This window comes from Mustela lutreola, chromosome 4 (assembly GCF_030435805.1).
Source record: "Mustela lutreola isolate mMusLut2 chromosome 4, mMusLut2.pri, whole genome shotgun sequence".
NCBI lineage: Eukaryota > Metazoa > Chordata > Mammalia > Carnivora > Mustelidae > Mustela > Mustela lutreola.
The window spans coordinates 19633061-19645294 of record NC_081293.1 but is presented as its reverse complement, the minus strand read 5'-3'; the positions used below and the strand labels follow the sequence as shown (position 1 = coordinate 19645294).

The 12234-nt window shown below is 36.4% G+C and overlaps 1 protein-coding gene across 10 annotated transcripts in view; it reads left to right on the top strand.

Moving 5' to 3' along the window:
• ADD3 (adducin 3) overlaps window positions 1-12234 on the top strand; it is a 125591-nt gene that overhangs the window by 85929 nt on the left and 27428 nt on the right. For 9 of the 10 annotated variants that reach the window (XM_059173244.1, XM_059173247.1, XM_059173246.1 and 6 more), the window contains one exon: window positions 7697-7918. The exons of the other annotated variant lie outside the window; for it this stretch is intronic. In XM_059173244.1, the coding sequence (XP_059029227.1) occupies window positions 7724-7918 (195 nt within the window). In that variant the 5' untranslated portion in view covers window positions 7697-7723. The remainder of the gene's footprint in view (window positions 1-7696; window positions 7919-12234) is intronic. 10 annotated transcript variants of the gene reach the window in all.

The following is a 12234-nucleotide window of genomic DNA, read 5'->3' as shown; positions in this document are numbered from 1 at the left end:
TCAAGTTTTGGAGAGTTTCCTGGATATCAGTTTTAAAAATTTCACTGATACCAGGGGACTCAATAACAGAAACTAAATGTCTGAGAGGCACATTCAAGTAATCAATCCATTAGTCTCTGTCAGCTTTCTCTTAGGAGAGGAAAAAAAATCCTCCTTTTGTTTTTTTCCTCAATCATTTCCAAAAGCTCCATGTTGAAGACAAATGATGACTGAGGGAATATATACAGAACATTTATCAAATTTTGTAGAAAAGAGGGTAAAGATACCACAGCCATCTGTTTTTGGATTCTGTAAGATACGTGGGGATTGCCTCTCTGTGGTTGATTGTTTTACTTAACATTTTATAAGGCTATATATTTATTTATTTAAAAATCAGTTTCATATTTGTTTCTCCAGATGATTCATGTTGGGAACAATTTGAGCTAAATCTAGATAATGATTGAGTTTGGACTTGAATAAAATACACTTCACCTAAACTTTTTATTTGTATTTTCGAGTTTGTAATTCTGCCTCTTGCGTGGCCATTATATTTTGTAAATTTGATCTATTTGTAATGAAAGGTTTCTTTTCAACTTACCAGTAAATGGTAAGTGTCAAGCAAGTAACTGCCCTTCTTCTCCCCAGTCTCTCCTCTTCAAATATGGGAGTCCAGCCCACTGTTCCTTGCAACAGGTTATGTTGATCAATGAAATATTCTTCTTCAAGCATTGGTACTTTAGTGAAAAAGAGGTTTGAGTCATCTATGCTTTTTCCAGCAATTCAGTGAATACTTTTAGTCTTTGGCTCACCCTGCTGAATTTTGACCTAAAGCACCTGTTCAAAATTTCTATACTTATTGCTCTGCTCTTAGATGTAATAATAATATACATTATTTAAAATATAACTGCTATATTCCGGTTGTATAAGCACAGGATTTATTTTTCATGTTTGCTAAAATTTATCTTAATTAGCAGCATAGTATTTTTCTTTTCTTTCTTTCTTTCTTTCCTTTTTTTTTTTTTTTTTTTTTTTTTTTAAGATTTTATATATGTATTTGACAGAGAGATAGAGGATAGGCCCGGGGAGCAGCAGGCAGAGGAAGAGGGAGAAGCAGTCACCCTATGTGGTAAGGATCCCAGTGCAGGGCTTGATCCCAGGATTCTGGATCATGACCTGAGCTGAAGGCACACGTTTAACTGACTGAGCCACCCAGGTGCCCCTATTTTTCTTTATAAAACAAAGTTTGAAGCCAAAACATTCTCATAAATATGCTCTCCAAATGATTTTCTTTTGTCTGTTTTGTTTTTTTGTGTTTTTTAATGACTTACTGAACCAGCTATCAAATTCCATTAAGCACAGGACATTTAGCAACATGATGAGGTGCTGTTACCATTACCAGTTTATATTGTTATTGTTTGTTGTTTTTTCCCTTCACTTTAAGTTTCGATTTTAAGACTAAGGCTCAGATTGACAGTGTCTTTTACTAATCTACTGTAGTTTCATTATTGCCTGACTTTTATGTAAAAGTTTAGAATTTATAGTTTTATTTTGAAGATATGTTCATTCTGAAAAGATTCTGGCACTAGGCCAGAGAGAGTTAAGTTTCTACATCTGTACCAATTTGATAGCCATACAAGACTTTTTAATCTCACTACTTTACAGTTTGTGCAATGAAAGGCACTTCATTGACTTAGTGGTAATATGTTTATTGATACTTCTTAATCTTTAAAAGTCTAGTTACTTAAATAAAATGTGTTCATTGTGTATTTAGGTGAAGCAGATTACCACTGAAAAACCCAATTTGTTTATCTACTTTTCTGTGCGTCCTAGAAGGACAGTCACACAATCAAGTCTATTTACATGTGCTAAAATTTGTAGCCCTTCTTTATAGCTTATTCCTCATAAAATTCCTGCATAAAATTTGATATTTATATAGTGCTCATATAGTTTGATATTTATATAGTGATATTTATAAAATTCCTGCATAAAATATATGTGATAGGCCTGAGTTTTTTCCATATATTTCATTGGAAGAGTAAATTTTGACCATGGGGCAATCAGTGAATGACATGATGGTACAAATACATGTCATTATTATAATATCATAGCAATATCTGATACTTGAACATGGTAGCTTTAGAAAAATCACTCAACACCTTTGAGTGTAGTTTCCTCTGATGTGTAGAGTGTGATCCTTGAATTAGTCTGAAATATTCCAAGAGAACTCTGAATAGAATCATTTGCCATTATAACAATAAGACCCTAGTGCTTGCGGGATAATTAAATCTTCTTCCTTTGGGGCACTTAGAAAGTATTATATGTATTACTTGGTACTACTCAGTGCCTGTTGTTTGGGGTTTTTATTTTTCTTCACTTTTCTCTATGCCTAGTTATAGTTTTCCAAGCCTGTTGATTTCCATGTCAGTTGTACATAAAATCTTGGCTAAGTATTGAAAGTAGTTCATGCTTTTTAGAATTTAAAGCTTCCCCCCCCCTTTTTAAAGATTTTGTTTGTTTATTTATTTATTTATTTGTCAGAGAAAGAATACAAGCAGGGAGAGCAGCAGGCAGAGGGAGAAGCAGGCTCCCTGCTGAGCAAGAACCGCCCCCCTCCCCCAGTGTGGGACTTGATCCCAAGACCCTGGGATCATGACCTGAGCCCAAGACAGATGCTTAACCAACCGAGCCACGCAGGTGTCCCTGTGCTTTTAGAATTTAAAAATGAATAAAACTTCCCTGGTCAATCTAAAGTTGTGGCTTGTTACAGTTTGTGCAGGATCCAATTTTCTAAAGCTTCAAATACCTTCACAGTTTTACAGTAAATTTCATTAAGAAAAACTAACTTAATAAACCAGTATTTGTTGTTGTTGCTGCTGTTATTTTAAGCAGATAGGCTGCTTTCAAGTCTTGGCATATCTTTGATTTTTCCTTTAAATATGGAACAATAGGCCTGGGACTTGAAAGTACAACCATCTTTTTGCTTATGTTCTAGAAGAAGCTCTTAAAACTGCCAAGAATTAAGTTTGGAAAGACTTTCTTTAATAACTTTTCTTAATATTGTTGTTACCATTCCCAGCCTAGAACTATTGTAAACCAGATAGATTTGGGAGTAGTTGTGATATAGAAAAATAATTTAATTCACCTACCACTTACAGAGTCCCCTGCCTGTGGGGACTACAAACATAACCAGAAAGATCTGGAATATTGAACTAGAAATAGGTAAGACTCAAGAAAAAATGAAAAACAAATGGACATTGAATAATACAGATGACACTAACTGCCCAAATGGAAGAAAATGTAATTATCCCCCAAATCACTAGGATTCTAAGATTGTTATGATTGCTATAGCCTGCCATAAATATATTTTTTTTAATTTCAAGGAAGCATTTTCAGTTCCCTTCCATCTCTAGCATATATTCATTCCCTCCTCTCCATCTCATATGCAGACACACCTCTTTTTTCCTTTCTGTTGTCCATGTGACCATAGCTTAGAGTTTCTAGAATAGTGTTTTTCAAACTGTGGGTCACAGCCCATTAGTAGACCAAGAATCTGTTTGACCAGTATTTTTGTTTTAATGAAAACGATGAAAATAGAAAGTATCAGAATGTACTACATAGTAAGGGAAAGTACCATGAACTTATTTCAATTACATATCTCATGTATTTGTATGTCATTATACTTTTAAAATGTATTTCTTACTGTGGATTGCCATTTTTTTAAAGATTTTATTTATTGTCAGAGACAGAGAGAAAAGAGAGCACAGGCAGGGAGGGCAGGCAGAGGGAGAAGCAGGCACCCCACCGAGCAAGGAGCCTGAGGCTGTACTCGATCCCAGGACCGTGGGATCAGGATCTGAGCTGAAGGCAGATGCTTAACTGATTCAGCTACCCAGGCATCCCTGGATTGCCATTTTTAAAGAGTTTGAAAGTCATCCTTCTAGAGTATTTCATCTGTTTGTGCCTTGAACCCAAATTTCTTTTAACATAGATGTTGGATGGTTAGTTCATAAATATTTGAATAAGATTTTTTAAACTAGAATTTTTGCTTATGCCTGATAACCTTGTTTCTAATCTGCATGGCCAGAGGGAAACCCATAGTGTTGACAGTAAGTTTTGTAACTTTACTTTGTAAAAAATCTGTTTTCTTGCATTATTGTCAGTTCAAAGAATCCCCTCAGAAGATAAGTATTTTTCCCCCAATGGAATTCATAGTGGTTTGCAGTATTCTCTATATTTAAGAATCCAGGGGGTTTGTCTCTTTTCTTCTTAAATTCTACACACGAGTGAAAATGTATGATAGTCGTCTTTTCCTGACTGACTTATTTAACTCTGCTTCATACCCTTTAGGTCCATCCATACTGCTGGAAATGAAAAGATTTCATTTTTTATGACTGAGTAATATTCCATGGTGTGTACATATGTGTACATATGTGTACATGCACATACACATACATCTTCTTTATCACAGTATATAGCAATATACACATAGTGCTTTGAAGTACTAGAAATCATGCTTCATACCCTTTAGGTCCATCCATACTGCTGGAAATGAAAAGATTTCATTTTTTATGACTGAGTAATATTCCATGGTGTGTACATATGTATGTACATATGTGTACATGCACATACACATACATCTTCTTTATCACAGTATATAGCAATATACACATAGTGCTTTGAAGTACTAGAAATCATGACTATATATGTAGCATTAAAAATAGGATTTGTCGGACGCCTGGGTGGCTCAGGGGATTAAGCCACTGCCTTCGGCTCAGGTCATGATCTCAAGGTCCTGGGATCGAGTCCCGCATTGGGCTCTCTGCTCAGCAGGGAGCCTGCTTCCCTCTCTCTCTCTCTGCCTGCCTTTCTGTCTACTGTGATCTCTCTCTATCAAATAAATAAATAAAATCTCTAAAAAAAAAAAAAAAGGATTTATCGATTGAAACCACAATGAGATGTCACTTTATACCTGTCAGAATGACTAAAATCAAATACACAAGAAATAACAAGTGTTCGCAGGGATGTGGAGAAAAAGGAACCCTCATGCACTGTTGGTGGGAATGCAAACTGGCGGGTACAGCCACTGTGGAAAACAGTATGGAGGTTCCTCAAAAAAATTAAGACTAGAAACATATGATGCAGTAATTCCACTATTAGGTATTTACTCAAACTACAAAACAAATAACAAAAAATAACAAGCTGTATGTACCCCTATGTTTATTGCAGCGTTATTTACAATAGACAAAATATGAAAACAATCCAACTGTCCATCAATAGATGAATGGATAAAGAAGATGTATGTGTATGTGCATGTACACATATGTGTACACACACTCACAAAATGTGTGGAATTTAAGAAGCAAAGAGACAACCCCCACCCCCCCACCCCCAACCCCCGGGAAATATAGAGAACAAACTAGTGGTAGCCAGAGAGGAGGGGAGGGGGGTTGAAATAGATAAAAGGGATTAAGAGTACACTCATCTTGATGAGCACTAAGAAATGTATAGAATTGTTGAATCATATTGTGTACCTGAAACTAATATAACATTGTATGTTAATTATACTTGAATTTTAAAAAGAGGGTCAGTTAATTTTAAAGAGAAGGAACCCTGGAACTGAATTGTTTCTATATCCTCTAGAAGCAGAAATAGGTATGCTTAGTTTAGTTGTTCAGGATTAAGAAAAACTCTATTCCCTTAAAATAAAGAATCTACCACTTTATTCCCTTAAAATATAACCCTTCTTGGGAAGCAGTATAGTGAAAATGCATAACTCCCTTCCAAACCATGGCAATTCTGGTACTTCTTGTTTGTTTGCTTATTTGTTTGGAAAGGTTTTACCAGTCTCCAAATAATCTCCAAATAATCTGCGTCTAGGTTGTAATGAAGACCACTGGCTTTAGAGAGCTACAGACTAGATTTAAATCCTGGGTCCACCACTTGCTGGCTCTTTGGCCGGAGGCAAGTTACTTCTCAGTGATTTTATTTCCTCATTTGTAAATGATAACACGCACCTCAGGGGGTTAAGAGAAGTAGATAAGCTAATGTATGTAAAGTTCAGTGGCTAGCATAGTCGTCTTTGTTAAAGATTAATTGACCGTCTAATTGCTTTCTCTTCTCTTCATCTCAGTGTGTTTTTGTGCTATTGCCATACTGTTTTTATTACTGCAGTTTTGTAGTATAACTTGAAGTCTGAAATTGTGATACCTCCAGTTTTGTTATTCTTTTTCAACATTACTTTTGGTTCCAAATAAATTTTAAGATTGTTCTAGTTCTGTGAGAAGTGTTGGTATTTTGATAGAGATTGCATTAAATCTAGGTAGAATGGGCCTTTTAACAGTATTCTTCCAGTCCATGAGCATGGAATGTCTTTCCACATCTTTGTGTTGTCGTCAGTTTCTTTCATCAGTGTTTTATAGTTTTCAGAGGTCTTTCCCCTCTTTTGTTAAGTTTATGCCTAAATGGGATTGTTTTCATAATTTTCTGCTTTTTTATTATTAGTGTATAGAAATGCAACAGATTTCTGTACACTGATTTTGTATCCTGTGACCTTACTGAATTCATTTATCAGTTCTGATACTTTTTGGTGGGGTCTTTAGGGTGTTCTTTATATGTGGTACCACGTCATCTAATGCAATAATTTTTATTATCTTATAGTTTGTTTGGTCTAAATTGTACCAAAGTAGCCGTAGAGATGCATTCTATCAAAGACTCTTATTAGAGACAAATACAGTAATCTCACTGGTTGTTACTCTGTTTTTAAAAATGAGACCAGATATCTCTGGTTTTTATCAGAGATTCAGATCCCTAAGAAGAAAGTGGTCTTTACCCCCTTCCTCCTGAATCTGTCTAGAAAAGTGTGATTATCGTGGTAATTAAGTGAATCAGCTGTTCACGTGGTTTCTGAATAGCTTTTTACTATTTGCTTCTTATTTGAGTTTGAAGCACTGTGTGCTGAACTTGGGCATAGTCTGACAACCTTAATAATTCTTCTATTTCCCCTTTGAAGTTGAATTAATGGGGAAAGTTTTATTTATTTATTTTTAAAGATTTTATTTATTTATATGACAGAGAGAGGAAACACAAGCAAGGGGAGTGAGAGAGGGAGAAGCATGCTTCCCGCTGAGCAGGGAGCCCAGTGTGGGGCTCCATCCCGGGATGGTGGGATCATGACCTGACCCGTAGGCAGATGCTTAACAAGCCATCCAGGTGCCCCAGGAAAAATCTTAAACTTTAAAATCTGTGTTTCTCTCATATGTTAGTAAATTGCATTCACTAAAAAATGTAGCAGCCATTTAATATGGCCCAAGTTTGGTCTACCATAAAAAAGCATGAGTAAGAGGAAAGAGAAGCTCTAGTGACAGTACTAATTGTGGAAACTCTGCCATTTCAGATGTGATATTTTACTTTTGGAGATTTTGATTATTGCTTCTTTAGAAGGAGTTACTTTAGTTAGTAAGCAGTTGATGACATTATTATAATTGAGTTGAAGAGTTTTCATTACCTCTGAAAATACCAATTTCCAGTTTATCATTTTAATCTAAGAGATTTTTACCTTAATAAAAAATTGTTCTAATATTTTTTGAGAAGCTACTCTCTAAAGAAAGTTCCCACTGATATGCTTTTAGGGGGGAGGTGGAATTCTGCTTGACCCCTGTAAAATCAAATTTAGTAATGAACTTATCATGAATGTCCTCCTTTGTGTTTATTAATGCAGATAACAAGGGGAGTTGCTACGTGAAGCATGAGTTCAGATGCCAGCCAAGGCGTGGTCACTACTCCTCCTCCTCCCAGCATGCCTCACAAAGAGAGGTATTTTGACCGCATCAATGAAAATGACCCAGAATACATTAGGGAGAGAAACATGTCTCCTGATCTACGACAAGACTTCAATATGATGGAGCAGAGGAAACGAGTTACTCAGATCTTGCAAAGTCCTGTGAGTTGAAATAATTAGAAGACTATAATTTTTCTTCTTTCTGGAAACCTTGATACGGTGAGGTAGGAGGTATCTTAACGTATGCTCACATTAGAAAGAGGGGGTGAAGGAAGAGTGACTACTGGTTGCTCCCAATCTTTCAGAGGTAAAATGAACACCTAACTTATATATTTAATTTGGAAAGCTTAAATAACAAACTAATACTGTCTTGGTGGTGTAAATTTTCTTTGTGTGATTTCTGACTGTAATACTTCATTAAAGGAGGACAAAAGATCCAGCTGAGCTAGGATACCCAACTCAGAGTATCTGTGTAAAAAAGAAAGGCATGACTGAATTGTTATGAACCAAGAAATGAGTTGGGCACATCCCAAGCACATACTTTCTTCCTTTTTTGTGTACCTTGAAAATAAAGGTATGATTGAATTGTTGCAAACCAAGAAATGAGTTTGGTACATCCCATGCACATATTTTCATCTTTTTGTGCAGTATTTTCTTGTGTATCTTTCTTTGTGTACACTCAGAGTAACATAGGAAGACTTAGGGTTCTTGATGTGATCTGTGATTTGACAGCCTAATGTTATATTCACCTAATGCAGGCACACATACATGCATACATACCAAACTAACTAAATTAAAAGTGGATTACAAACTTAAGCTAAAAATTCTATCTACACAGTAATATCCAGACTTTGTAAATCATATTTAAGTGATTTGTTAGTTTTCTTATAAACCCTTAGTGGAATTGCAAAAGTCGCATATCAGTGATGGAAAATGAGAGAATAGCTTGATTTAAGATGCAAATGAATTGATAACTTCATGCATGATGAAGAACATAGACCCATTAAGGTGGAGTTCAGCAAACATAGACACATGATGCCCATGTTGGGGTTATATTAGGTTTTCAGCTTCAGTAATAAAATAAGCACCAAGGCATAGAACTGCCTAAGGTGGCCCTGGTAAATCATTTTTTGTTGTGCCCTTGTGAATTTAATCATAGAGGTTGAGCCCAAAGCCGAAGGGGAATTCCACTCTGAGTAATTCAGCTATACTGGTGACCTAGTTAAAACCAAGTACAAGTTAAAAAAGCAATGTAAGCTTTGAGGAATTTAAGTATAACTTAACTTTAAACCTATCCTTTAAATAAACCCACAGAGAAATCCTTTTCCAATGGAAAGGAGATTACCCAGAGGATTCATCATGATCAAGTAAATATTCAGTGCCTTCTTTTATGCAGACCGAAACTTTCTGTTTTTATAAATACTTGAAGGGCACATTAATTATTTGGATCAAAATAGATACAGTTTCTTCTAAAGAAATACACCCCACTTTTAAGAACTAACTTATTAACCAAATGATTACAGTAACATATACTATAAAGAGAATGAGATGTTCAGATTTTGTTCAGTGTTATTAAATATGGAGATTTCTTTTAGAAGTGTTCCAAAAAGGACCATTCGGTTCTAACTATAAAATTCAAAAGGAAAAAGTACTAAGCAGCATTTCTATGCCAGGGCTTTCGTTTTAATTTCCCCATTAAATAAAGACAGCATAATTTTGAGTAGATGTTCTAATTTTTTTATACCTATGTATTTCCATTTGTAAATTGGCTAGAAGTATCAATTTCACTTTTGCCTTAGGGAACTTAATGAAATTATGAGAAAAGCCAGACATACCGATTGTCATTTCCATATTCACATAGCAAGAATGGTAATTTTCAGCCCAGATAGGAACAAAGAAGATTTTAAAAATTGTGCATTGATCATTGTTTCCCTAGATCTTTGCTAGTGAACTTAAAATTTCATTTGTGAAAGACTTAGGAAAGTGTATAAATTTTGTCTCCTGTGTTTTGAGACAATGGTTTTAAAATTGCTTTCAATGCAACAAATGTTTCACCAAAGGAAATAACCCATGGTGACCTATGTTAGTATCTATTGCTAAATAACAAATTCCCAGGAAACTTAACAGCTTAAAACGATGGGCATTTTTTATCTCATCATTTCTGTGGGTCAGGAATTCACGAGCAGCTTAGCTGAGTGGCTCAAGGTCTAACATAAAGTTGGAGTCAAGACATCATCCAGGGCTGTTGTCATCTGAAGGCTTGACTGGCCTTGGAGGTTTACACTCTTAAGATGGGTCACTCACATGACTATTGGCAAAAGAGCACAGTTCCTGGCCATGCATACCTTTACCTGAGGCAGTCTGAGTTTCTCCTCCAGAACACGTATCGGAGAGAGAACCCGCAGAAGTCTGCAGTGCATTTTGTGACTTAATCTCAGACATTAAACACCATCACTTCCACCATATTTATAGTTAGAAGTGAGTCACTTAGTTCAGCTCACACATAAGGAGAGAGGAATTAAGATCCACCTTTTGACAGGAGGATTGTCCACTCTGATCACGATTTAGTTTAAAAGCACTGCAGTCTGCCACAGTTTGTTTACCTTCCTTCCACATGCAAAATACATTCACTCTCCCTAACACCGTGGCGGAAGTGTCCTCTCATTACACTCTTTTCCCAAATCCAGAATCTTACTATCTAAATCTGGTCCAGCTGCAGATGATACTTCCCAGGTGTGATTCCTTAGGTACAGCTCCTTTGGTAAATTGCTCCCAATCTAGACACCTGAGAACTAAAGAGACAAGTTACCTGCCCCCACACACAGCCAGTGGTGGGGAAAGCAAAGGTAACTGCTATACATATTCTTGTTAAAAAGAAGTGGGGGGAACCAGGGGTACAAAGGAATAACTGGTCCATAGCAATTGTAAAATTCATCTGGGCAAATGTTTGGAGGTTCCCTTGATGAAGACCCAGTCCTTCTACTTTCTAGGGGGGGGGTGACCCTCTAGCTCATGACTCTGCCTTCTAGGCTTTTCATTCTACACTCTGAATCATCTTTCCTTTTCTTTGAATGGTGACCTGTGTTTATTTTTTTTTCTCAGCCTTTTTCCTTCTTATAGAGGTTTAAGGTTCAAAGACCTCTTTTCTTTTGGAACTGACTTTTCCCTTTATGGCCGAGCTTGCAGTATTTTCTGCAAATAAAATTATCTTAAAATGTATTGGGTCTAATATGAATATTGGGGTTCACTGTTAGACAAAACAATAACCAATAAAGATCAAAATCAACTCAGTAAACTGTAGAATACTCTTGAAAGAAATTGAGGAAGACACAAAGAAATAGAAAAACATTCCACGCTCATGGATTGGAAGAACAAGTATCGTTAAAATGTCTATGCTACCTAGAGCAATCTATACATTCAGTTCAATCCCTATCAAAATACCATCAACTTTTTTCACAGAACTGGAACAAATAATCCTAAAATTTGTATGGAATGAGAAAAGACCTCAAATAGCCAAAAGGATGTTGAAAAAGAAAACGAAAGCTGGTGGCATCACAATTCCAGGCTTCAAGCTCTATTATGAAGCTGTAATCATCATGACAGTGTGGTACTGGCACAAAAACAGACACAAAGATCAAAGGAACAGAATAGAGAGCCTAGAAATAGACCCTCAACTCTGTGGTCAACTAATCTTGGACAAAGCAGGAAAGAATGTCCAATGGAAAAAAGTCTCTTCAACAAATCGGATTGAGAAAATCGGACAGCCACATGCAGAAGAATGAAACTGGACCATTTCCTTGTACCATACACAAAAATAGACTCAAAGTGGATGAAAGACCTTAATGTGAGACAGGAATCCATCAAAATCCTTGGGGAGAACACAGGCAGCATCCTCTTTGACCTTGGCTGCAGCAGCTTCTTGCTGGACATGTCTCCAGAGGCAAGGGAAACAAAGGCAAAAATGAACTATTGGGACTTCATCAAGATCAAAAGCTTTTGCATAGCAAAGGAAACAGTCAACAAAACCAAAAGACAACCAACAGAATGGGAGAAGATATTTGCAAATGACAAAGCAGATAAATGGCTAGTATCCAAAATCAATAAAGAGCTTATCAAACTCAATACCCAAAAAACAAATAATCCAATCAAGAAATGGGCAGAAGACAAGAATAGACATTTCTGCAAAGAAGACATCCAAATGGCCAACAGACACATGAAAAACTCCACATCACTCAGCATCAAGGAAATACAAATCAAAACCACAGGAGATACTACTTCACACCAGTCAGAATGGCTAAGATTAACAAGTCAGGAAATGACAGATACTGGTGAAGATGCGTAGGAAAGGGAACCCTCCTTCACCACTGGTGGGAATGCAAGCTGGTGCAGCCACTCTGGAAAACAGCATGGAGGTTCCTCAAAAAGTTGAAAATAGAGCTACCCTGTGGCCCAGCAATTGCACTGGGTATGTACCCCAA